The sequence below is a fragment of the Delphinus delphis genome, chromosome 1 (assembly GCF_949987515.2).
Source record: "Delphinus delphis chromosome 1, mDelDel1.2, whole genome shotgun sequence".
In the NCBI taxonomy this organism is placed as follows: Eukaryota; Metazoa; Chordata; class Mammalia; order Artiodactyla; family Delphinidae; genus Delphinus; species Delphinus delphis.
In genome coordinates this window covers 115,262,252-115,288,672 of record NC_082683.1, presented here as the reverse complement: position 1 = coordinate 115,288,672, position 26,421 = coordinate 115,262,252, and the positions used below count along the sequence as shown (strand labels likewise).

Genomic DNA, 26,421 nt, shown 5'->3' with positions numbered 1-26,421 from the left:
ATTTCTTCTTTCATAAAGAAATGCAACTTTATTATTTTCAAGTACATACGTAGTGCCTCAAACTAACGTCTTACAAAAGGTCACCAAGTAAAGGTCTTGTAGAACGTTTCTTAACAAATACATAAGAACTGATGACAATTGGCCCATGCATTCACTATTTCTAAATGGATATTCCTAAAGTGCCCCAAAAGTATTGTTTTAGGAGACTACATATGCCACCCTAGCAATATTGTCTATGCTCTTAATTTACTAAGCAAATGCCATTTTATTGATTGTGCAAAGATAAACTTTTGTCCATGGTCAATAAATCTCAAATTAATCAGGCCCAAATTAATACGGTTTCCCATTGAGTTTTCCAAGCCCAAGGCAATGACTCATTATTTCAAGGTACCTCTGATAAAGTAAAGTTCCAGTGTAATGAAGTAATAGCCCTTGGGACGTTGTCTACGGGCCTGAGGTTTGTCTCTTTTGCTTCCTTCCTTTCTGCCTTAGGTCTTCCATTTTCCTTAGGTGTCTCTCACACTTGCTTGGTTCATCTAGGATTCTCTCTACAGGACATTCCCTAAGCCCTCTAAGCCAGGCTTAGAGAATGGGCAGAGCTGCCTGCAGAGCAAAGTGGAGGTGGGGAGGGGGTTAGGGAGGGAAAAGCATCTTCCTGTAGGAACCTGAAACCAACTCCTCATCTCAGAGGAAATTGGGCACAATGATCATCAGCGTGAAGGGCGAGGGGCGTTGGTCTGGGAGGAGCAGCCCTGCTGTCTAAGGTCAAAGGCAGGTCTCCTAACGCCCTCTCTTGCTGTCCAGAGGTCCTAACCACACCCATGACCTAAGCTGATTCTGCATGTCCCTGGAAGAGAGGATGTTTCTGGAAACTTCTCAACCCCAATTCCAGCTTATGGCCAGGGACCTCCTTTTCCAGGGCTGGCTTGGCAGTGCCTGGGAGTGACGCAGGTTCATCCAGATGGGCATGAAGGGGAAGTAGGGAGGGGCAGGGAATGAGCTGGCAGCTCCCCCTCTCAGCACCACATGGAACTTCCGAGGACTTAGCATTCTAAAGGGCGAGGTGTTACCAAGCACACACGGTGGAGAGAACCGGAGCATCTGTGACACCTAGGTCTCGGGGACCAACAGACCACAAACCAAGGGTCAGTGGGGAACACCATGGGCACACGGGTGTGGAATCTCAGTGAAGCCCCTCAGATTGCCTCCTGGTCCTGCCTCTGCTGCTACTCTGGTGACACTGGAATTGGTTCTACTGGTGGGGTGCTCTAAAGCAGGGGTCCCCAACACCCGGGCCTCCGACCGATACAGGTCCGCAGCCTGTTAGGAACTGGGCCACGTAGCAGGAGGTGAGTGGTTGTGAGCGAGCAAAGCTTCATCCGCAGCCCCCCATCGCCCCCCATCGCTGGCATTACCTCCTGAACCATTCCCCTGCACCACCCCTCCCCATTTGTGGAAAAATCGTCTTCCACGGAGCCAGCCCCTGGTGCCAAAAAGGTTGGGGACCGCTGCTCTGAAGGGCAGGTCACAGAGCTGGAGCCCAGAGGTCTATGTCAGACATCCTGAACTGACATTCTCTCTCCTTTCCTGTCCCCCGGCTCCTCCATAACCCCCTCTCCCACCTGTCCGCCCAGCTCTCCTCTGGCGCTTCCTAAATGGCTTTGACTGGGAGACAGGCCAGCTTCTCCAACCGGCTGGCTTCCCTTTCTGGCCTCAGGCCCTAGCACTCACCAGGAGGCACCATTTGTGATTTCCAGGTCTGAGGGGGAAGCAGGGGACAGAGTTGGGCAGGAAGCAAATGAGGGGTGAAGGTGGGGAGTGGGGTGAGGTTGGAGAGATAAAGGGACACTGGTGATCTGAGACAGTTCCCCTCCTGGTCTAGACAGACCCTTGCCTTTCGGTGTTGATGTGTTCTAGTGGGAGGTGGGGGTGAAGGAACAGGGACCGGGGAGGGTTGGGGTACCCCTCAGGTCCTCAGGTGAGATAGACAGCAAGTGGAGTGCAGCAGAGCAGGACCTGGGGAGGGACCCCTGACACGTAGTGTCTGGGCTGATTGCTCCTAGACAGGCCTCTGGGGCAATCACCCCAAGCTGAATTACCCACTCCCTGCAACTCGGCCTGCTGAGTTGCCTCATTCTCTCGCCCCAAGTCTCCTCCCCAAATGCCACCCCACTGTTTCCCACGCCTCCCCAACGCCATCCCTGCGACACCTTCAGGGCCCCACCCCCACCCCCCGTCTTTCCCATGCTTGGCTCTTCTTTCCAACGGGCTCAGTAGTACGTCTCCTTCTCCACCCAGCCTGTTAGAGAGATTAGGCACGGGGATTGCAGGGTGAGCTTAGAGGAGACAAGAGATAAATGCCCTAGGGGCTCGGTGGTTGAGGCCAGGCAGAAGGGAAGCCTGGGGAAGGGGAGTGGGGGAGGGGACTCCATGAGGCCATGGACTAGGGGAAAGGAGAGACTTGCATTTAGTACAGGGGACGGTGGGCCCGGAGTGCTTTGGCTGGGGGTGAAAATACAAATGACAACAGGGGCTGTTCAGGTAACAAGTGAGTCTCTAAAGGGCAGCCGTCCATTGTTGCTGTCCGGAAACGGGGCCTTGGGAGCGACAGCGCCTGTGATTTTTCAGGGGAAGCCAGAAAATTGGATTTTATGTGAAAGCCCCTAAGTTTTAGATATTAGGCCAATTGAAAAACAAAAAACAAAAAACACCCGCGCAAGAAAGGGCAGCCAAACCCAACAATATCCACGGACCCTATTCGGCTTGGGGGCCACCCATTGTCAACCTCCAGTAAGTGATCGAAAATGCTTGTTGGGAAAAAAAAATACATGGTTGATGCCTGGGAATTAGGAGGGCTGGGTTGTAGCGCCACTTCTGCTGCTTCTGGCTTCATGACCCTGAATGAATAAATTCACCTCTGCCCCTCTCTTTGTCTGTAAGATGTGGAGGTGGGACTAGATGACCTCGGAGGGCCCTTCTAGTTCTGACGTTCTGTGATTTCAGGTGGAAGGCGGAGGGCCTCAGGGACCAGTTGTGTGTTGGGTGGGACGGGAATCTGGGAGGAAGAGTTTCCGCAGAGTCAGGGCTTCTAGGACCCCAGACCCGAGGATCCGAGGGCACTGAGGAAAAGGGGCGAGGATCCGTAGTAGGAATGGAGTTCGGGTTTGGAGCCCTGCAGGGGTAGGGTAGCCACAGTGGGGAGCTGCACTTTGCTGGGTTTGGGGCGCAGCACTGAGGTGCTTACCACCTGGATATCGCCGCAGGATCAGCTTTCGGACCTCATCGTAGATGAAGATGAGGAGACTGTAGGGGAAGGCGCAGAACCACCAGGTGACCCTGAGGAAACAGAGGAGAGTGTCAAGGGCATCAGAGGTTGCTTCAAAGGGACCAGAACTTGGATCCTAGCAGGGGGCCCGTCTAAAGAGACACTCACTTGAGCGGGTACATGCGCAGGGCCACACCCATGCCCGGGCAGTAGGACAGAAAGGCCGCCAGCGCTGTCTCCTCCAGGAGCCCAAAAATCAGAATCTTGTTCCTGGAAAGGCAATGAAAAGAGGGTAGGTAGCATTGGAGGGGAGGGCAAGGAGGGGCAGAGATCCAGGGTGACCCCTGGTGGTGGAAGGGAAAGAGGAGGGAAGAAACGCTGGGGAAAGGCTATACATGACGTCTTCCCATGCCTTCTTCAAATGCTTCTTCTCATGTTAAATGTAACCAAAGAAAGATTGTCTTTAATTTTTCTGCTTACTGATTTTACCTCCGATTATTGTCTATAACACATACTTTCATTCATCAAATACATGTTTCCTGTGTGTTGGGTGATACGCTCTGTGCTGGAGATGCTGTGGTCAATGCAAGCTTCCTTCTGGAGACCCGGGAACCTGCCCTCACGCGGCTTATGTTCTTGTTACTGCTCCAGGCACGTGGCCTTTGAAAGTGTCGTCTCCCCAGCAAGATGCTTGTTCCTGAACTTCAGGACCCAATGATGTCTTCTACCCTCTCAGTGTCTCCTACAGCCCCAGGTAGTTGTTGGTCACAGATATTCAATAAAGAAGGGAATGTTTGTAAAGTACTCAGAAAGGGAAAGCTCACTGGATAAAAAGTGCTGAATATATATTCACCACATCAGAGCTGAAGAGTAGGAGAGAATAAGGCTCTGAGGACAGTGTCTGGAGTCGGACAGGTGGGGTCTAGTCCCAGCCGGGCCACTTACTAGCTTCTGGTTGTAAGCAATGTTGCTTAACTTCTCTGAGTCTCGTGCTCCTTCTGTGGAGGAGATAGTACCTTTATATCCTACGACTGCTGGGAAGATTATGGGAGGTAATGCGTGGAGAGCTCTTGAACGTGGAACGTTCTTAGCTGTATTTTATAATCTCATGCACTGCACCTCTTCATGGCTTAAGCCAGTGGTTCCCAAACTTTTCACTCACTAAGGATCCCTCTTATTTTTCTTCTAAAAAGGCCACATTTTAATTGATTTTTTTCTCTCCAGCTGCATGTGTTCATAAGTAATGGATATAGGGAATTCCCTGGCAGTCCAGTGGTTGGGGCCCTGCGCTTCCACCGCAGGGGGCACGGGTTGGATCCCTGGTTGGGAACTAAGATCCCGCATGCTCCACAGCGAGGCCCCCAAAAAAGTAATGAATATATTTTCCCAATTAGAAAATTAATTAGCAATACACACGGCTTCCAAAGAGAATTGCGCATTAGCATGTGATCGCTATAGTTCATACTTAGGCTTCTGCCTGACAATGACACTTTGGTAAGCTTGGGACTCTTCTTAGAGGAAGTGCTTAATTTCCATAAAGCTGTTTGAATAATGCATAGAGCATCTCTGAGGACCCCTGAGGGTCCAGACAGCCCAGGGTGGGGCATAAGTTGCTAAGGCTGCCTCGGGCCAGGTTACTTGTTGGTATTAGTACTCCTTCCCCGTCCCAGTCTGAATTTTGTTTAGTTTCTTTTCCACTTGCCTCTCAGATGGGCAGGATTTAGCCAGTCTGGTCATGTCCCCTGCTTGCTCTCTCACCCATGCCCTGCACAGTCGGTCACCCAGTGTCTTGGACCCTCTGCTCCTTGTTCTCTGCTCACTGCCTTGTCCCCGTTAGTGTTTTTAGCTCAGTGGAATCTCCTTCCTTCATCTAACAGATTTTCCCTTTCCTCTCCCTAGGATCTCAAACGCTATTAACTTCACTGGAGTTTTGGTATATATATATATATTTTTCTCAAACTAAGAAATTGTGACAAAACTCACGTGGGGACTTGTGCCCATTGTTTGCAGTAGAAGAAAAGAAAGATAATGGGAGTGATACCTTCGGCACCGACCACCATCCAGGCTGAGCTGCAGAGGAATCACTGGTACCCCCCAGGTGCCAGGCTCTGTGACAGGTGAGCCACCCAGGGTAGTAGTCACGAGCTTGGGCTTCAGAAAGAGCGCTGGCTGAGCTATTTCCAGCTGGGTGACCCCAGGCACACCATTTAACTTTTTGTGGGGGTCTCTTATCCATAGAATGAAAATAATACCTCCCTCACAGAGCTACTGTGAGGTTTGACGATGTCTGTGAATCACTTAGCACAGTGACTGGCAAGTGTAACTCACACTATAAGAACTTGACCCTGAGCAGCTCACAGCTCCCACAAGGACAACATCACCACCGCAAGGCAAGTGCTGTGAACTAGAGCTACCTGCCGAGTGGAGGGGAGCACAGGGGACCCTGTATTTAGGGCTGGGCCAAGGGGTGGGGGTGAGTATAGAGTATAAGGTAGAGGAAGGAAGGGAGGAAGGAAGAAGGGAGGGAGGGGAGAGGTAAGGGGAAAAGATGAAAAGGAAAGATGATGGAAGGAGACCATAATGAAGGAGATCTGGGGAGCAAATTAAAACTCATCGGAAAGAGTCATAACCCTCCTTCCTCTTCGCTCATCTGTTTCCAAAAAGGCTACGGATTTACAGCCGGGCAACCACAGTCAGAGGCCCCAGCCGATGGGGGTGGGTGAGCGTGCCCTGAATGCGCTCTGCCTGGTGGGCGGGGCCGGTGGGCGGCGCTCACTTCATGCCCTGCTGGAAGACCGAGTTGCGGCGGGTCTTGCAGATGATGAGGTCAGCCCACTGCACGACCACGATGCTGGCAAAGAAGGCCGTGTGGCACGTGAACTCCACCACCTTCCGTTGCTCATAGGTCTGGGGGAGGGCGGGCAGAGAGAGGTGAGGGTGTGAGAGGAAAGGGTAGGAACAGGGTGCAGCGTGGTCCAGGGCAGATGTTAAACCCTGGGCACCTACTCCACCCTTAGCCCCCAATCCCATTGGCCACGACTGACCACTCCCGCCAGACGTTCAGCTCTCATATGTGTGCATCTGCACTTACACAGCCCCACTTACCCACTCCTGTCCGTAGCTGTCCTCCAGGTCGTTCATGGACCGGTCGTCCCAGTCGAGGCGGATTCCCAGCAGCCGTGAAGGCAGGAAACCATTCTCTGCCAGGATCACGAAGTAGGTGAAGAAGCCACCCAGCGCCTGGATCATCCCTGTGGGTGGTGGGCAAAGGACAAAGGGCAGGGCCTGGGTCATAGAAGGTAACAGGATGGGACCAGCCCCTACGGGCCAGAGAAGGACGGACATCCCTGACCCTCGGGGAGTTGGCCCCTGTCCTGGAATTTTGCAGGGGGATCATCCCTCCAAAGGCTGGGAAAAGCGTCTTCTTGGGGTTCCCTCCTGAGCCCCGGGCCCGGCCGCACCGATCTGTCCATAGGCCATGCTGATCAGCCTCTCGTTCACCAGCTTGTCTGTCTGCGGGTTTCTCGGCTGCCGCTTCATGATGTCACTCTCAGCTGCCTCATAGGCCAAGGAGATGGCAGGGACCTGTGCAAGGGGGCAGTTGGGGAGAGGACGGCATTTGAAGGGAGAGGGTGGGAGCAAAGGATGATCAACAGTGAAGAATCTTTAACACAATTCAAACACTTATAAAGACCCAAGACCCTGGACTTCCCTGGTTGCGCAGTGGTTAAGAATCCGCCTGCCAATGCAGGGGACCCCGGTTCGATCCTTGGTCCGGGAAGATCCCACATGCCGTGGAGCAACTAAGCCCGTGTGCCACAGTTACTGAGCCTGCGCTCTGGAACCCACAAGCCACAACTACTGAAGCCCGTGTGCCTAGAGCCTGTGCTCCGCAACAAGAGAAGCCACTGCAATGAGAAGCCCGTGCACCGCAATGAAGAGTAGCCCCCGCTCGCCGCAACTAGAGAAAGCCCGTGCGCAGCAACGAAGACCCAACGCAGTCAAAAAAAAAAAGAGACCCAAGACTCTATCATCTTCCAGGCTTTGTGCTCGTCTTCTCTGCAACCCTCACAGCCTGCTCAGCTGTCCCCGATGCACCTTTCCTTCCACCTGTGGCCCACCCCTACCCACTGCACCTCCACGACTGCCTTGCCTGTCCCCTCCTCCAACCCATGGCCTCACCATGTCAGTGCCCAAGTCAATGCAGAGGATGGTCACAGTGCCCAGAGGCAGGGGGATGTTGGCGATGATGAACAGCAGGAAGGGGGTGATCTCGGGGATGTTGCTGGTCAGGGTGTAGGCGATGGATTTCTTCAGGTTGTCAAAGATCAGGCGGCCTGTGGGGAGGTTCTGAGGGCATCAGGGAGATCAGAGGGACCCTCCCCACCCCTAGCCCCTGAAGCATGGGCCGCTCGTCTACCCAACAAAGGGAGATTTTGTGTTAGAGGGAAGCTAAAGCAGGCGGTGGATGCCTGAGATCCTGAGTTGAGTCTGTCATTGGGGTAAAAGGCAGGGAAGCAGATGTGCCGGCTCAGACATCCTGGATGGCATCCCAGCCCGTGGAGCCCCTCACCCTCCTCCACACCCGTGACGATGGAGGCAAAGTTGTCGTCCAGCAGGATCATGTCGGCTGCCTGCTTAGACACGTCAGAGCCAGCGATGCCCATGGCGATGCCGATGTCCGCCTTCTTCAGCGCGGGAGAGTCGTTCACCCCGTCCCCTGTCACCGCCACAATGGCTCCCTGGGGAGAAGGTACAGCCAGGCTGGGGGTGCAGCCCCTGCACATGCCTGGCCCTGGCCCCGACCTTGACCCTTACCCCCTTGCTCACCTGCCTCTGACAGCCCTCCACGATGATGAGCTTCTGCTGAGGAGACGTCCGGGCAAAGACAATCTCCGTGTGGTTCTTGAGGATCTCGTCCAGCTGCTCTGACGTCATGTCCTTCAGGTCAGAGCCGTGCACCACACACGCCTTGGCCTCTCTGGAGCCAGAGGCAGAGCTGGTTGATTCCCTGGTACCCCACCACCCCTCCTCGCCACTGCCGGGTCTTCCCCAGCAGCTTCATTCTTCCTCTCCCTGACACTCAGTGACCTGTCTTTCCCATTTCTCTCTTTGAGGGGGTGGTGCTCAGTCCTCACCCCGCGGCAGCCTCACAGTCGTCAGTACAGGGTGCTGGGCCGGGCGCTACTTCCTTTCTACGTATCTCGCTCTATAGAAACCAGCAGCGTGTATACTGCCCTAATTTTGAAGTTGAGAGAATGGAGGCTCGGGAAGGTAAAGTGACAGGTCCGAGGTTACACAACTGATCAGTGGCACAGTCTGGCCACAGGCTCGGGACCAGGGAACGGCAGTTAGGACCAGATACCCTTAGGGGCCGCTCAAGTGTCCAGTGGGAGAGGCTGAGTTGATGGCGGAGGGGTCCTACGGAGCCTCACCTGGGGTTGACTTGGCTGACGGGAATGTTGAGCCGGGCTGCAATGTCCTCCACCGTCTCGTTGCCCTCTGATATGATACCCACACCTTTGGCAATGGCCTTGGCTGTGATAGGGTGGTCCCCGGTCACCATGATCACCTGGCAGCAAGGAGAAAAGAGAAAAGGAAAGCAGCATTTTTTTTTTCTCTTTTTATTCCTTTCCCAAAGTCAGAAGAGCTAGACCACTAGATGGTGGGACTGGAAGATCCCAGCCAAAATAATGGAACTCTGTGTGTGTGTGTGTGTGTGTGTGTGTGTGAGAGAGAGAGAGAGAGAGAGAGAGAGAGAGAGAGTGGGTGAGGGGAAGAGACAACAACAAGCTGTGTTCAGGAGATCAAAGATAGTTTGCCTAACTGGAGGAAAGCCTTTCTGACAGAGTAACAAGTTAATGAGGGTCCCTTGGAAGAGCAGCCTCAGGATTGTTTAGGAGTTTGAATTTCATGGGGTATGAGGTTGTCACAGCTGGAAGGACCCCTAACATCTCCTTCATTTTACCAATGAGGAAACAAAGGCTTAGCAAGGGGCCCATGATTTGCTCCAGGTCCCAGGGAACCAGAACGGACATGGTTTTCCTAGTGCCCAGTGTGATGTCTGCCGACATCCTAATCAGACAGGGCAGGGACGGGAGGGAGACATTCCCTCCCATCCCTCCCTGCTGCCTTCCACCACCTGTCCTCTGCCTCTGGCATCCCTTCACAATGTGGGAAGAAGGTGATTCCTGACTGAACCGTGATATTCATTGCTGCTGTTGCAGAATGGATGGAGCTGGATGGGGAAGGTGGTTAGCATCTGAGAGGCTGGTAAAGAGGATGTTGCAAGCATCAGGAGGTCAGAGCTGGCTTAGGAGACCATTTGCATGTGGGGGTTTGTGGGGCAAATCCCACACATACTGAGAAGGAAGCCTCTTCATGCCCCGCTGCCTTCTCTTCCACCCCCAAAAGCCACATGGGTCTCCCAGCTGAAAGACAAAAGCATCTTTGCAGTCCTCATCCTACTCAACCCTCTGAGGGGTTTGGCACTGTCTGCCACCTCCTCCTTGAAGCCCTGTCCTCCCTTGGCCCCCATGGACTCCTTCATTCCCAGCTGCCCTCCATCCCTCTTCAGGTGGTCTTTCCCACCTGAGTGAGGAAGCAGCTTTGGTGTCGCCTAGGAGACCTAAGGTGAAACACTGACCTTCCCCAAGTGCCTTCAGTAAATCTCAGCAGAACGGAGATGATGAGTCTTTCCTTCAGGGTCGTCTTGAGGAGATAGTGGTCTTAGGTGGACACTCACTGAGGGTTACCTGTCACCACCTTCCCCCTCATCGCTGGTTCCTCCTCCACTTGCCCTTCCTGTTGGTGTGGCCCGGGGTTTCCTTCCCCTCCCCTCTCTTCACTCCTGCTCTTGTCTTCAGCAGCAGAATCAAGCATACTAGCGTGTCTTTAATCTGTACTCACATGGGAACGAGACTGAACTCTCCTGTCCTGGCCTGCTTTCTTGAGCTCTCAGCCATATTCCTGCTTTCCCTGAAACATCTCCCCCTGAGCATCTTACAGACCTTCCGATCTCAGGGCGAAGGGAGCTCCTTATCTCCACTCCCCACCCCCACGGAGCCTTCTCCTCTGCTCCCCACCTGAGATACCATCCATTCGCTTCATTCAGTCCCTTTATCTCCTGGGTCTTCTCGCCTCCCCATTTGAGTTTGGTCACCAAGTTCTCAAAACAGCTCTCAAAAGTAACTACTCCACTCCTTTTGTCACTTCCCTCATTTGGGTCATCATCTTGGTATTGCAGTAGCCCCTTATGCTGTCTCCCCAACCCCAGTTCTTCTCCAAATCCAGCCCCTCCTCCATCCAGGGAGCCTCCTAAGGGCTAGCTCTGCCCTGTGACACCTGCGGCTCTCAGGATAAAGCCCAAGTCTGGCATTTAAGCAAAATCCTTCCAACTGGCCCTGGCCCTGATTGCAGTCTCCATCTCCGGTGCTCCTCGGCCACCTCCCACTGCCACGCGCACATGCCCCGTGCAGTCCAGCCACCGCTGGGTACACACTGTTCCCTGCTCTTGACACGCCTTCCGCTCCCTCCCCGCCTTACAAAATGCTCTTCACCCTTCGGGGCCCAGATCAAATATCATGCCCTTTGTAAAACATTGTCCAGTTCTCCGAGGTGGACTTAACAGCTCCCTGCTGCTCTGAGTTCCCTGGACATGCTTTCCCCAGGCCTCGGTGACTGTTCTGATCATGGTAACAGGCTGCCTGGCGAGAAGGGGAGCACGGGCTTTCCGGATGAGCTGGCCAAGCTTCCTATAGCCAGTCTCCCTCTTACCAGCAGTTTTATTTTGGGAAAGCTACTTACCCACTCTGAGTCTCAGCTTGTTTTATTTTTAAATGGGGATCATGATGCCTACCTTAGAGACAGAGTGGTTGCAGGGTTCAGAAATCACATATATGTGCATATATACATATAAGCCCTCTAGTGTGATGGTTAAAAAATAGCGGAGAGCTTCCCTGGTGGCGCAGTGGTTGGGAGTTCGTCCCCCGATGCAGGGGACGCGGGGTCGTGCCCCGGTCCGGGAAGATCCCACATGCCGCGGAGCGGCTGGGCCCGTGAGCCATGGCCGCTGAGCCTGCGCGTCCGGAGCCTGCGCTCCGCAACGGGAGAGGCCACGTTCAAATCCTGGCTCTACCTCCTACTAGCTCTGTGGCCTTGGGCATGTCACTTTGCGTCTCAGTTTTTGTCTCTGTAACTAAGGGAAAATACTAGTGCCTACTTGCAGGGTCGTTGTGAAAATCAAATGAGATCATACAGGTTTGGTGCTTAGAATAGTGCCTGATGTGTATAAAGCCTCACAAAACAATGGGCTCTTTTTATTATTAGAATATCTGGCTCTTAGCGGGTGCTCGAAGACCCTATCTGTTAAAATTGTTCTGTGATTAACTTAAAGGCGTTTGTTTCCCCTGAGGGATCATGAGCTCCGGAGGCCAGGCACTGTATCTTATTTGTCTTTTGTATCCCCAGTGCCTGGTGCAGTCCCTGGCCCTCAGTAGACAGGTTGAGGTGAACTGATTTGGAAGGTGAGAAGTTGCAAAAGGAGGAACAAGCGACGGCATCAGAATTGGTTACTGGACAGGTTAAGAGTGGTAAAGGGCTGTATCTTGGAGACAGGAAAGTAACCAAGATGGAAGGGATTTTTGTTTGTTCGTTGGACTCCAGCACCTTGAACGGTGCTCAGTAAACAATAAATATTTGTTGAAGGAAGCACAAATGTCGTACAGAGAAGGGAGTGGTCATTGAGAAGCAATTGCAGTCAGAGAAGAGAACGTGGGAGAGGTATGCTTGGTGGAATGAGGACTGGAGCTAGTCTACGGGGTTATGGGGTGGAGGTGAGTGGCCGCAGGCGAGAGCCTACTAATCTCATCCTAAACGGCTAGAGAGAGTGGGCGCTAGCTGGGAAGGGGAAGACAACCAGATCTCCAAGATAAAGGTGATTGATAGGCTTGAAACCAGAATGGAAGGAGCCGTGCCCCAGAGAGAGAGGATTGGGTGTGGGAGACTGGTCACTTTGAGCAAAAGGGACAAGGGTGAGAGCTCCAAAGCAGGGACCGACCTTTCCTTGCAGATGGACGGCTTCTCCTCTCAGTCAGCAGGAAGGAGGCCAACAGTGGCCCAGCCTCTGCGGCCCCTGGAATTTTGGTGTTTGGGAGGAGGGACGAAGTGAGGCTAGTACCTTGATGCCTGCACTCCGGCACTTGCCCACAGCGTCCGGCACGGCAGCCCGTGGAGGGTCAATCATGGACATGAGCCCCACGAAGCAGAGCTTCTCCGTGGGAAAGTTCAGCTCATCTGTGTCGAATTTGAAGCCCCGAGGAAACTTTCCAGAAGGCAGATTCAGTTGACAGAAGCCTGAAGGGGACAGAAGGGAGGAGTGAGAGCAGCAAGGTGGCTGCCGGGTTGCCCGCAGAGCCCCTCATCCCAGGGAAGCCTTTCTCAGCCCTGCTCCCTGCTTCTGGCCCCTCACCTAGCACTCGCTCCCCAAGTCCTCCCAGCTCCAGGTAGGCATTCTGGAAGGCATCTTGCATCTCCTTGTCTAGAGGGACCTCCTTGCCCTGCACCAAGATGGAGGAGCACCGGTCCAGGATGCGCTCAGGGGCCCCCTTCATCACTAGCACGTAGCTCTGGGGGCTGTCTTCTCTCTCGTGGATGGACAGCTGGAGAGAGGAAAGGCAGTTACAGAGGGGCCACACTTGTCTTGAAGCTCCAGTGCCCAGCACAGGGCCTGGGACAGAGCAGAGGCTGGTAAGGAAAACTCCCTTAATAAAATACCCCCTGATCCATCAACCATTGTCAACATAGGGAGAGTCTCCGTGTGTGGATGGGTGTTTGGACCTCATAGTCCTAACCCTGTAACCTGAGAGTCACCTTCCCATAGGACATTCATTCACTCAGCAAATATTTACTCCAATCAGTTAGGACAGGCATTGTGTTAGGGACGAGGTGGCTTTGTCATCAGCACGCCCCATCACCACACTGGCCTTAGGGGGGCTTTACCCCTGTGGCCTTTACAGGACATAGCTGAGACTGCATTCTTGGCATTTAACAGATGTCCACAGGCTGAGGGATACCCTAAGGAAATTTCCAATGTATGGTTCAACTGAATGGGATGGAAGGGTTGAGGGACTGAAGCCAGAGGATGTGGAGCCCTGGGAAGAAGAGTTGAAAAAGTGACAGGTTGTAGTAAAGGAATGAAGGTTTGGGAGCTGGGTGTGGGGTTGGTCGTTGCAACCAGACATCTGGTCACCCACGTTGCCCCGGGGGATGATGCAGGGGTGAGAGGGTGCTCAGATGCTCTCTTTCCTGCTGTTGATTCACCTTTGACTCTGTGTGCCCCTCACTTCCATCTCTCCCTCTTCCCTTGACCTGGCACCCAAACCAGACCTGGTACTTATTGGTTGAGTTGAAAGGGATCTCCGCCACCTTGGGGTTTCTATCCCTCATCTTCCTCACGGAGCCGCAGGATAGCTCGATGCACTTGAGCAGAGCTGACTCTGAGGCATCACCAGCTGTGTCCCGCTGCCAACAAGGAGAATTCAGTGTCACAGTGGAGGACCAAGGAGGGAGGGCACTGACGTCCCCGAGGCAGCCACAGGGTGCAAGAGGGGAAGCTGGGCGTCAGCAGAGTGGGCGGGCTGTGGCGATCCCCCGACCCCCTACCTTAGATACAGAGATGTTCTCCTGCCCTGCCTTGAAGACAGCACGGTTGCAGAGACCAGCAATCCGGGACAGGGCGGTCCACGTGGGGGATCGTTTGTCGAAAGTGGCCCCTGGGAGGAAAGGAGAGAGAAGCAGGAGCTTGGCTCTCCTTTAGACCTCTTATCTCACCCCACCCGCCCCGCCACTCCAGTGCCCTGAACATCCTCCAGTCCCCTCCACCCACTCTGGGTAGAGCACTCAATCACCAGACTGATCTTCTGTGGTGTCGGCCTCATGGATCTGGTTGTCAAACCACATGTGGGCAACAGTCATGCGGTTCTGGGTGAGGGTGCCTGTCTTGTCGGAGCAGATGGTGGAGGTGGAGCCCAGCGTCTCCACCGCCTCCAGGTTCTTCACCAGGCAGTTCTTCCGAGCCATGCGCTTGGCTGTCAGGGTCAGACACACCTGGTGGAGAGACAGGGCAATAAAAAGGGCTCAGCCTGAAGCTGGAGATACCCATGTCCTTACCCCAGACCATGGCTCTGTCCCTCCTCCCTTGATCCTACTCCACGAACACTGAGACCTAGGTGTAAGTCATGAATGTGTTCCATTTTAGACGCGTTGAGCTGAGATCATGAGTGTATATTTAGGTGAAATGTCCAGTAGGGAGTTGAAGATATTTGGCCAGAGCTCCAGAGTGGGCCAGAGTAGAACAGGGTGGGGTGTAGGTATGTGTGAGTCATCAACACCAAACAGGCACCAGAAACTGGGAGGAGATGAGCTTACTCAGGGGCATCAGGAGGAAAGAAGAGCACTGAGGACTGAGGATCGGTGGAGGTGGGGACGAGGAGACAGTGCAGGGGACTGGGGAGAGGAGAACCAGGGTAGTGATGAGTCACAGTCATCAACGAAGGAGAGAATGCTAGGAGGGTGGACAGCAGTATCCATTTCAGCAGCAGAGTTAAAGATGGGAGCTGAGGAAAGGTCACTGGATTTGCTAATTAGTCACTGGTGACAGCGACCTTGGAGAGAGCCTTGATGGGAGGGTTAGCCAGGGTGAGCTCCAGAGGGCAGTGGGGAGATGACCAGTACAAGGGTTGTGAGAAAAGGCGACCAGGACGAGTTCTGGGAGAGAAACTGAGAGTGAAGGCACAGCCCAACCTAAAACCTTTCAGACTCAAACCTGAGCAATGTATTAAATGATCTTTTTCAGACTCACATTCTAAGCCATGTTTTAAAGGAGAATCGAATATGTGATTTCAGGGGCTGGAAGTAAAAGAACTGCAGAGAAGCCATAGCCTCTCTTGCTTCTGAGGCAGGGTAGCAAAGCCCTCCCCTGGAGGCCCCTTGGCCTGACCCACTCACAGTGACAGTGGCCAGCAGCCCCTCAGGCACGTTGGCCACGATGATGCCGATGAGGAAGATGACTGCCTCCAGCCAGCTGTAGCCCAGGATGAGGGACAGCACGAAGAAGGATACCCCCAGGAACACAGCCACCCCCGTGATCAGCTGGATGAAATGCTCAATCTCCATGGCTATGGGTGTCCGCCCGACCTCCAGGCCTGAGGCCAGAGTGGCTATGCGGCCCATCACGGTCCGGTCACCTGTGGCAATCACGATGCCCCTGGCAGTGCCTACAACACAGGAAGGGACACGAGGTTGGGTGCCTTGGGGTCGCAGGAACTGAAGTCTCATCCTACTTCCTGGGAGAGGAAAACCATCACAGAGTAGAGAAGCCAAAGACTGTGGGTGACTGTCATTACATTGTACCTCCCTTGGCTTCCTCTCCCAGCATAGATGGCCAATCCCAGACTCCATACAACAGCCAATTATCTTCTGTTATACCTGGGCCTGGGGAGAAACCTTGCAAATAAACTCAAGGTTCAAACTGAGGAGATTCAGTAAATGAAATAAAAGCATTGCCTGTGGTATTTCAGTAAAATCAATCTCATACTTGTTATCGTCCAAAAATATATTACAAACACAAAGTAAAGCACTTATGGATTTTCCCTGTAGTCTTAAGTTTTTCTTTCTCAACACTAGGCACGAATCTCTACAGAAGAAGCTAGGCAACCTCTAGCCCTTGTGTAGACATTCCAGGGGTCTTCAGGGGAGGAAGTGTGCTGGAGTGGAAAGAGCGTGCATCGGAGCCAGCCAGGCCTGGATTTGCATCCATCTTTGAATTCCTACCTAGGGATTGTTTTAATAATGAAATGAGACAGTGTGGTCATACACCTAGAGCAGGGCCTGGCACACAGTAGGCACTCAACAAATGTTAGTTCCCTTCATTTCCTCTCCTCTCTTCAAAGCCAGTTCAGAGTAAGCCATGGACATGTTTTACTAGGCAATTTTATCAATTGTGGGAAATGTAGAGCAAATTTCAGAATCTCAGTACATTAAGAATTTAGGAAACAATGTGTGGTGATTTTCACTATGATCCTAACTTGCTGAAGGAGGGGGAAAGCCCAGAGAAACAATACACACTGAAGAGAAATGAGAAACGGGAAAGGAAAGGTATGTGTGAGGAGCGGGGTGCAAGGCCTCCTCTGACCCATTTTCTGAGGCCCATGGTCTAGTCAGGTTCTTCCTCCCACCAGCTCTGGCCCCGGCCTCCCTCTCCGAGTCAGCCCGACTCTGCTCACTGGCACAACCAAAGAGGGCAGGGCTTTCGGTGGTGCTTGGACTCTGGCCACTCAGTGGCGGCAGCTCTGGGAGCTCCTCCTGGCCTTTGGTCATCTCTAGAACCCAGAGCAGTGGTGGGGCACACCGGGCAGCCTGTGCATGACCAACAGTTTCTTTTGGTGAAGCACAGGCCAGGATGCAGCCTGAAGGAAGGCCTGAATGTTCACCTGGACTGAAAGCTTTCCTGTCCCTTCCCCAGCCCGGGCCCTGGTCAAAGCAAGGGTCAGAGAATGAAGCAACTAGTCCCAGAACCAGGAGAGATGGAAGCCATCAGTCAAACCAGAGACTTCTAGGAATCAAGGATGGTTTGGGGCGTGTGCGTGTGTGTGTGCATGCACGTGTGTGCATATGTGTATGTGTGTACGGGTCTTGGCCCATATCTGAAGGCTTGGGAATCTGCGCCGTCCTGGGGTGGACAGAACAGAGATCTTTCTGTGGGGAGGTGACTTTTCCCTGGAGTCATGCCGCCCCAGCCAATTCCCTGCTCTCTGGAGGGGGCTACTTCTGTAATACTCAGGGCTCTCTGCCCCTTCAATTCCCTCCTCCATAGCCGGGCTTTTGACAAGTAAGTACAGCCATAGCCCCCAGTCCTGCCTGGAGGCTCAGGATGCAGTCTCCTCCCTCAGCCGATGCTGGGACCCGGGGCTCCCCACCAGGCTAGCCTCTCACCTTCCACGCAGTTGGTAGAGAAGAAACAGATATTGCGGGTCTCCAGGGGGTTCTCGTGGGTGAACTCGGGGGAGCGGGTCTGGGGCTCCGACTCGCCTGTTAGGGATGAGTTATCCACCTGAGGAGGAAGGCAGTGTGGAGTCATCAGATGGGCAGACGCCTTCAGGCACGCACAGCTGTGTCCTGACTCCGGCCACACTCAGTCTCCGTGACACCCAAGACAGAATTACACTCGCCCTCATCACATATTTATAGCATTACTCAGCTATTGTCCCTGCTCTGGTTCGGAATCTGGGCTCTCACTGACTTCTTCCGTGACCTTGGGCAAGTTATTGAACCAACATTGCCTCCCTTTACTCATCTATGAAATGGAGAATGGAAGTAGAATCTCTGCATTGCACAACTACAGGGGGTGTTATTCACACCGTAGCCAATGAAGATGGCACCGTCTAGGGTTGTGCGTGGCATGACTTATGTGGCCACGTGCAACCACCCGGCACGATTATACCGTTCTTGCAGAGTTAAGTTAGGTAGCCTATGTGAATGCATAAAGCATGGGACACATAATAATACTCAATACATGATCGCTATAAAGTGGATATCAAAGAAACACCGGGGTGCAGAGCATTCACGACACAGATACAAGGATGCACACGTGTCATATGTGAAGCAAGGTGTGGCCGGGCAGTGTGGGGCAGGTGTTGACATCTGGACCTGGGCCTCCCAAACTTCAAACGGGCCCCTCTCAGCTTTACCCAGCTTGCTTTGTGGACTCAGCCGGTGGCTCTGGCCTGGCCCCCTCACCTTACAGCCATGAGAAGAGATGATCCGGAGGTCGGCAGGCACTCGGTCTCCACCCTTCACCTCCACCAGGTCTCCCACCACCACCTCCTCCGCATTGATCTGCATCTTCTCTCCTTCCCGTACCACGAGGGCTTGCTGTGGGGAGGCCCCGGGGATCTCAGGAGATGCTCATCTTTACCCCTACCTTCCTCTTTTGCTGGTGTCCCACCTCACCACCAACCCCACCAAGGAGGACAGACCTTGCACCCTTAGCAACAAAATAGGTCCTGGAGTGAAGAGCTGGGGGGTCTTTTTTGCCCAAGCCTCCATCTCAGAGCCCAAGGAGTTGAAGAGAGGAGTCTTCCAGAAACCTTATGCCCCAGCCTGGAGCCCAGCTCCGCCATCTACCTGAGGCACCATGTTCTTGAAGGAATCCATGATCTTGGAGCTCTTGGCCTCCTGGTAGTAGGAGAAGCAGCCAGTGACGATGACCACAGCTGCCAGCACCACGCCCAGATACAGCTGGTAAGGAGAAAGGTTTTGAGGGACCTGCCCTTTTCCCAACCCGAGAGGGGCAGCTGCCACTCAGGATGAGCATTCAGTGCCCCCCTTTGTCTGAATCTGGGAGTGAGAACGGTGGAAGAAAGTCCTTCTCTCCAACCTCTCCTTCAACCTTCTAACCCCAGCCTCGTAAGACTGGAGGGGGTGGGGAAAATCATAGGGAGTTCCCAGGACTAGGACCTCTCTAGGGGGTGAAGACCCAGGGATGGAGACAAGCCCACTCAAGTGTGAAGGAACAGGGAGGGGGGCTGTCTCAATCGTGAATGATTGTGTATGTTTGTGTTGGAGGAGGAGTGTCTGTAGATATGTATAGAAGTCTCACCCCCTTTCAGCCTAAAGAGCAGAGGGGCTGTCAGACTGTACAGGAAGGTCTTGCTCCCTGACCCGCACCCACTGTACTGGAGATTCAGGGCAGAATCATGGGCTGGTCCAGGGGTCAGGCGTGCTGGCTCACATTGTCATTGGACGGTTCATCCTCCATGGCAGCCTGGATGCCGTAGGCCAGGAAGCAGAGGATGGCCCCAATCCACAGCAGGATGGAGAAGCCCCCGAAAAGCTGGCGACAGAACTTGACCCACTCAGGGGTGGTCGGGGGTGGGGTGAGGGCATTGGGTCCATCCCGAGCCAGAATGTCCTGGGCCCGCTGGTTGGTGAGGCCCTGAGGGAGGCAAGGAGAGGTGTGGGAGCTGAGCTCGCATCTGGAACCAGCCGGGCCCCTCATCACTTCCCACCAGCTCCCTGGCAGCAGAATAATGTCCAGGTGGAGAGAAAAATCCCACCTGGTCGGAAGGGGTAGGGGACCATCAGGAGAGGCCACACGGAGGAGGTGGCATTTGCAATGGGTGTTGGAGGACTTGAAGGCTGAGTAGGATTTTGGCTGTGGTCCCCCCACCTCTGGTCAGCCTTGAGTTGAGACACATTTTGGTTAGGGCCACAATAATCTCCTCTGGAGGCAGCCTTGATAAGACTCCCTGGAAAGACATCTCAATCGATTTCCACCCCCCACCCCAACTCTCTGCCTTCAGATTCCCCCCCTTCACCAAGGATTCAAGAAGAGTCCTACATTACTGATCGTGAATGTCACACAGCTTTGGTCACCATCCATCTCTTTCCCCAGAAAGCTTTGCCTGACCCTGTTGCCCTAGCCCCAGGCTGGCTCACATGCCCCGTCTCTGGGTCCCATTGTATCCCAGGCATGATTCTAGAGCTGTACTCACTATATGGCTTTAGAATTCTGTTTGCCTTCCTTTCCGCTGCTGGACTTGGAGCCCCTTGAATGCAGAGGCCACTTCTCATTTCTCTTTCTATCTGTCCCCTCATTTATTTAATAAATGTGTATTGAGCACCTACTACATGCCAGGCAATGTGGTCAGTGCTGGGGATCCAGAGATACCCAAGACCCACGAGTTCCTGCCTTGCACAGCTTATGATCTCGTGAGGTAACACACTATAAATAGACATTACTGCCACATAGTGAAAAGTGTTACTTAAAAAAATAAAGGAAGGTAAAGGAAGGGGGTGTAGAATTTTCAAAAAGGCAGTCAAGGAAGGCCTACAGGAGGAGGTATACACCCATTACATTTCTGATGAACGATTTTTTTACTTTTCACAATGATGGGCTTGGCAATGTGACTGTGCCACTAACTATTGATATGAACGTGGGAAGCTACTCTCTCTCCGAGTCTCCTTGTCTTAATGAACAGGTCTCCACACCTGGCTTGTTGTAAGGATCAGAGGAAAGTACGTAAAGCATCTATCCCAGCGCTACGTGCATAGCAGCGCCCAACGCATTACTCTGCTAATAGTCATGGGTTCCCCCACTATTGCATGTATGTCAGTTCCACGAGAGAAGGTGTGTCACTGAAGCTGCTTGGGATACAGCCCTGCCCAGAGGCCCTCCAGGGCCTGGGTTTTAAGGAGTTCTGGCTTCCAGGCACCCAGGAAAGGAGCTGTAGACCGGGAAGCAGGGGATCTGTGTTCTAGCTTTGGCCCTGCCACCAACTAGTCCCTTGTCTCTGGGCCTCGGTTTCCTTAACTGTAGAGACGGTGGGCTTGAGTTTTAAGGCCCCTTCTACCCTGAGGCTGCGTGGTTCTCTCACCTCTTTGGTGCCCTCCCTAGAAGCCCCTTCACTGACCTTGGACAGATCCACTTGGTACTTGCGGCCCAGCTCGTCCAAGGACAGCTTGTGGTCGTCCTGGAGAAGGGAAAGCAAGTTTGCTTTGGGGAAGGAGGCAGACTGCGTGTGTCTAGAATGCATCTGTGGGCACTGAGAGCACAGCAGTGAGGCAAGGAGCATGGGGGGGGCGGGGTTGGGCACGAGCTTTTCCCTGAGGGGCAGCTGTCCCAGCGTGGGAGCCCTTCTCCATGTCCTGGCTGGGGGCTCACCATGGCCACCTCCTTCTTCAGCTCATCCAGCTCCTTCTCTTTCTGTTTTTTCTTGCCGCCCCCATTTTCCGCAGTGGTGGCTGCAGGTGAGTACTCGCGGCCGGCCTGCAAGAGGAAGGGAGAGCCCAGGGAGTCAGGGAGGACGGAGGCCGGAGCCTCTATTCCCACTGGATAGCCGGGGACCTCAGGCATTGGGAGTGGGGGGGCCAGTGGATTCAAAGTCAGTGGTCACCCCAGGGGAGGAAAGGGGGTTGCAGGTTGGCGGGGACCCCAGGCCCTCAGTTTGAAAATGATCAGCAGAGCCCCAGGGCTCTACATTTGAACTTCGGGAAAGGCTGAGGGGCTCAGGACTCAGGACCCCACTCTTAGCTTTTGAGTAGTCGGGCTCATGCTAAGATTTTGTTTGTTGAAAGAACCCTGCTCTTAAAGCAAAGTAAACAAAAACCTTAAAAACCACCATCCTACACTATTTAGAATTGTAGAAGGGAATGGACAGGGCTGGGGATTCGTTGAGGGAGCAGCGCCCTGTAGGGATGTCTTTGTTCCAACACCGTGGCTGCTTTACTCAGAGAGGAGTAGAGACAGTTAGGAATGGGGGTGCAGTTAAGAGTCTTGGGGGAGTCAGGGGTCAGGGCAGGGAAGTGTCTGGAGGAGGAGGGGAACCACAGGGTCTGGTGGTGGAGTGTGGAAATGGGATGAGCAGGGCTCACGGGCTGAGAAATCAGTAGTCGGAGGACAAGTGCGTCCAGGAAATGGGCGCGCAGAGTGCCCTGGGAACCCTCTCCATCCTGCCGCCACCTCCCACCAGAATGCAGGATTTGGGGTTGGGGTGAGTCATGGCCTCTTGCTGGCAAAGGTTTCTGGGGGAGTACCCCCAAGCCCCCCTCGCCTCCAGCCTGGAATGTGAAGTGACTCCCCAACCCCTTTGGCCATGACACTTTTGGGACTAGGCTGCCGCTGCTTGGGCAGGATAAAAGGTGCTGGGAAGATCATGTGTCTGCAAGTCCTGTCAGCCAAGAAATAAAAGTTGACCTCAGAGCTGAAAAAAAAAATTGCCACCGGGCAAGAGGCAATTCACAGGACTTGAAGCCCCAGAGCACAATGGGGTGAGGAGGGAACTGGGCCCTGTTTGTCTAAAAATATAAGAAATAGTCTCTGAGCGTAGAGAATGGACTTGAGGACACGGGGAGGGGGAAGGGTAAGCCGAGACGAAGTAAGAGAGTGGCATGGACATATATACACTAGCAAACGTAAAATAGATAGCTAGTGGGAAGCAGCTGCATAGCACAGGGAGATCAGCTCAGTGCTCTGTGACCACCTAGAAGGGTGGGATAGGGAGGGTGGGAGGGAGACGCAAGAGGGAGGAGAAATGGGGATATATGTATATGTATAGCTGATTCACTTTGTTATAAAGCAGAAACTAACACCATTGTAAAGCAATTATACTCCAATAAAGATGATAAAAAAAAAAGTGAAATTGTCTCTGAGGATAAATCTAAAACTGAAAATGCATGGAACTCTTAGGTCCAGGCATTCCTGGGTCCTTTAGTGAAGTCAGGTGAGCATTTTAACCGGAGCCTCGTGAGGCAACATCTCCCCCTCCTCTTACTGGCCTGTGGTCTCCTCGCCGCCACCAGGCTTCCAGGGTCTCACAGGGGCCTTCTGGGGGAGAAGGTGGGGAATTTATCCTTCCAAGGGGTCTTGGGTGATAGGATAGGAAGTGGCTGGGGAGGCCTGGGGATGGCGTGACAAGTGCCTTCTCGCCCCCTCTACCTCCCCAGGCTCCTCTCCTCCCACCTCCCTCGGGATGTTGTGTCCTTGTCACAGAGGCACTGCTCAGTTCCTGTCCTGTGCCTCCACTTTTCCACTGGACCCTAAGGGCCATGCCAGGGTTTCACAAATGAGCTTTTCTATACTATGATGAAATTCTTTTTTTTTTTTTTACTGTAAAGAGGGAACACCTGGGTGGAATCTACAGTCAAGGTGCTTGCCCCCCCTCCTTTTTTTTTTTTTGCAGGATAATTCATTTTTTAAAAACAGACTTTTTCTTTCAGAGCAGTTTTAAGTTCACAGCAAAAGTGAGCAAACATTACAGGCTCCCATATACCTTCTACCCGCCCCTGCACGGCCTCCCCACCACCAACATCTGGCACCAGAGTGGTACATGTGTTACAATGGCTGAACCTACGTTGACGCATCGTTATCACTCAAAGTCCATAGTTTACATCAGGGTTCATTCTTGGTGTTGCATGTTCTGTGGATTTGGATGAATGCATAGTAACATATACCCATTATTATAGTGTACGGAGTAGTTTCACTGCCCTAAAACTCCACTGTGCTTGGGGACGATACATTTTTTTTCCATCAAACAGGAGCCATCCAAGGAATGTGGCAGCTGCCCTGATCGCAAGAGATCACGAATCTAGCACCTGGAGATACAGAAGTCTGGCCAGTGAAATCAGGAACTGGGGTGGGGGAGGTGCAGAGAGAGGCGGACACCGCTGTCACCCAGACGCTAATGATCTAGAAGGAGATGAGCTCTTTGCAGGCTGTGCTGCTCAGAAGTGCTCTTCTCAGCAAAGGTGATCAGTAAATCTTGTGTTTGTTTCCACGTGAAGCATCTACGGATCAAGGCTCTCTTTGGCTTCCTGAACACTGATCTTCCTGGGGAGACTGAAGCAGCCCAACAGGAGTAGGGAAGGGCTGTGAGTAGTGTTACCTCTCGCTTCCCCAGGTGACTCAGGGGGGCTCATTTAATTGAATGGATTGAAACGTCCTGGATTCACAAATCTAATGCTTTGGATTCTGTCCTTGGTGAGACAGCACTGAGAAATGGATGAAAAGCAGCGAAGAGACAAGAGGCCAGAGACCGGGGTGGATAAGCTTCAATGTGACCCTCTGGGCATTCACAGAGGAGGGGGCTGTGCCTGGGGGCTAAGGAGCAGAGCCCAGAGAATTTCTGTACATACAGGCATGAAGTTCATGAAAATTAGAATCAAAGGCATGGTTTAAAACATTTCCCAGCCCACATATGTACGTCTGGCATGTACAGATGGTGGCTAAGCAAAGAAGCTCTCTGCAGCAGCCCCTTTCCCTAAGTGCCCATCCTGCTTTCCTGCCGGCAGGCACAGAGCTGGGGACACACGGCCCCGTCCCCCCTCCTGTCCTGGCAGGGATCTCAGGCTCTGCAGCCAGGAGCCTGCAGAGATTCGGGGCCAGCGGGCTGCCCAGGCAAGAAAGAAAGAGAGGAAGCAGGACCACTCCCCTCCCCTCCTCCCTCCCCCATCCACAAGTCCACAAGTCCCCCTCTCTGGGCCTTGAGTGCTGAAGGAGAACAGAGAGTTCTTTCTGAGAAAGCCCAGGGCTGGGACAGAGTCGGGGCAGCTGGAAATCAGCCAACTTTCCCCCCCACCGCTGCCCTTCGGTGGCAGCTGGAGCAGGCCGGGCTCCCTCCCACCGGGGTTGTCCCTTCCCCCAACTCCCATGCTGCCCTTCACAGTCACAGGGTGGTGAGGTGACAGTGAGCCCTTGCTCTGCAGGGAAAAGGAGGATTTGGATGGGGGCGTGCCTTCCCTCTTCAGGGGTCTCCTGGCTGGGTGAACTCCAAGCTCCCCCCTTAAGTCCCCCCACTCTCCCCAGCCTCAGTCTGGATAGAACAAGACCTGCTCTCTGACTCGCTACTGGGAGTGGATGGGAAGGGAATTCAGGGATGCTGGGGGAGAAGCACAGACCCCTGAAGAAGTCAAGGTCAAATCACTTCTCAAGCAGGACCTCTTGAGCTGGGTCCACCCTGTGCTAAAGTGAAGGAGGGGAGAGGTTCGAGGTCCTGCGCCTCAGGTGGGGACTCCCGTTCCCTGGGGGAACAAAAGATGTCAAGGTGCAGCTGAAGGTCCCCAGACAGTATCTTCCCATGGTTGTGAGCTCTTCCTCTGTGAAGCCCACACGTCAGACACAGCTCTTCACAGACCTCACGCGCCCTCACACTGTGACATCTATGCTCACTCATGCTTGAAGGTCTGCACGTTTGCAAATTTGTCTCCTGAGACACAGACACAGGTGCTCACCCATGAATGTCTGTATCAACTGCAGCCTATGGAGAACACATGAAAACACACACACACACACACTCACACTCACACACACACACACACTCACACACACACACACTCACACACACACACACACACACTCACACACACACACACACACACATGCACACACCAGTTCTATTTATAGCTCCCACCCTAGCTCAGGAACCCTGGTGTCCAAGCTCCGAGTTTTCTCAGCTGCTAAACTCAGTGTGATACCATGTCCTTGCCTGACCCCCCTAGGCCCAAAGAGCCCTACAGCTCCCCACAGGCACCTTCTTTCCTCAGCACTCTCCCGTTGCTCCCCAGGCCCTTTCCCTCCCTGCTCTCTTCTGCCAGCATTCCACAAAAGGAAAGCCGCCAGGGCGCAGGATGTAAAGGGATTGGGTCACTTTTCTCCATATGGAAATTTCATTTCCAAGCATTCAGAGCCCTGGCCCTGTCCCCCACCCCCCTTCTCTGGTAGTTGTTAATCTTCCCCTTGGCATACCCAGTGCTGCAGAATGCCACAGGCTGGGGTGGACTGAGGGGGGTGCCTGCGGCTCTCACCAGCCTCTGGGAAAGTCCTCAAAGCACATGGCTTGCAGCCAGAGGACAATGCTGCCCGGGACATCCGGGGGCGCTGGACGGGGGGGCTGGGGCACATCACTCTTCCTCCACACCCTCCGCCCAGCTGTCCCTGGAGCTCAGGGCCCCTGGAGCTGGTGTCCGGAACTGCTTGGTGACTCTGCAGTGGATGGGCCCTGCCCCTCTCTCCAACCTCAGATTGGACCCCCATCCTCTCAGGCTGGGACTCCCAGAGGAATGGATACTTTCAGAGGGTGGCGAAGGTGGGGAGGATTAACAAACAGTACCAAACGTCCCTTCAGCTGGGAGGCTGGGAGATGCGGTGAGAGAGGAGGAACGGTGGAGATGTGGCTGGAGGAGCAGGGACGGAGACGAGGGAGGGGGTGGAGGAGGGAGGGTCGGAGGGGATGCGAGTGGTGGGCTGCGGGGCTCGTGCTGGGGGTGCTGGTGGAGAGGACAGCGCTTGGGCGGCTGAGCTCTATGGGTCTGTGCCCTGTGGGTCTGTGCCGTGGGGCTGTGCACACAGTCGTAGCCGGGACACTGTCAGTTCCAAGTTCAAACCAGTCCACTGCTCCTCCCTCCGTATCCCATCTCCACCTCATCCTTTCCCTCAAGCCTCCCTCACCGTCCAGAGCGCCCTACTGCTCCCCCCAGAGAGGCCCCTGTTCTTTGGGGATACTCACCCCACGGCCCATCTTGGGGCAGAGTGGCTGAGGGATCTAGATGGGGGAGGTCACCGGGAGGATCCCAAGCTCACACCACCAGCCTGGGGTGGCCAG

The 26,421-nt window shown here is 53.8% G+C and overlaps 1 protein-coding gene across 2 annotated transcripts; it reads right to left on the bottom strand.

Moving 5' to 3' along the window:
* Positions 1-26,421, bottom strand: LOC132438364 (sodium/potassium-transporting ATPase subunit alpha-2). 2 transcript variants are annotated; one of them, XM_060032514.1, is made up of 23 exons: positions 26,326-26,421; positions 20,988-21,092; positions 20,737-20,796; positions 19,056-19,259; positions 18,449-18,562; positions 18,062-18,196; positions 17,258-17,375; positions 15,272-15,540; positions 14,173-14,371; positions 13,928-14,037; positions 13,652-13,786; positions 12,735-12,924; positions 12,444-12,619; positions 8,701-8,837; positions 8,096-8,246; positions 7,839-8,007; positions 7,448-7,602; positions 6,727-6,850; positions 6,371-6,516; positions 6,042-6,172; positions 3,434-3,535; positions 3,245-3,336; positions 1-2,299 (listed from the first exon to the last, which is right to left on the bottom strand). In XM_060032514.1, exons 1-23 carry the CDS (start codon positions 26,335-26,337, stop codon positions 2,271-2,273), a joined length of 3,063 nt encoding a protein of 1,020 aa, XP_059888497.1. In that variant the 5' UTR covers positions 26,338-26,421; the 3' UTR covers positions 1-2,270. The 2 variants fall into 2 exon arrangements, with proteins under 2 accessions (XP_059888497.1, XP_059888487.1); XM_060032504.1 differs by lacking the exon at positions 26,326-26,421 and having other exon boundaries at positions 20,988-21,557.

What these genes read in the sequence shown, in the direction of transcription:
- LOC132438364 (XM_060032504.1), bottom strand. Translation starts at nt 21,179, where the DNA reads ATGCCTGAGGTCCCCGGCTATCCAGTGGGAATAGAGGCTCCGGCCTCC. An exon ending in TCAAGAACATGGTGCCTCAG is followed by an intron (nt 18,197 to 18,448) that starts GTAGATGGCGGA and finishes GCCTCCCCACAG; the next exon opens with CAAGCCCTCGTGGTACGGGA. An exon ending in CATGGCCTATGGACAGATCG is followed by an intron (nt 6,517 to 6,726) that starts GTGCGGCCGGGC and finishes CACCACCCACAG; the next exon opens with GGATGATCCAGGCGCTGGGT.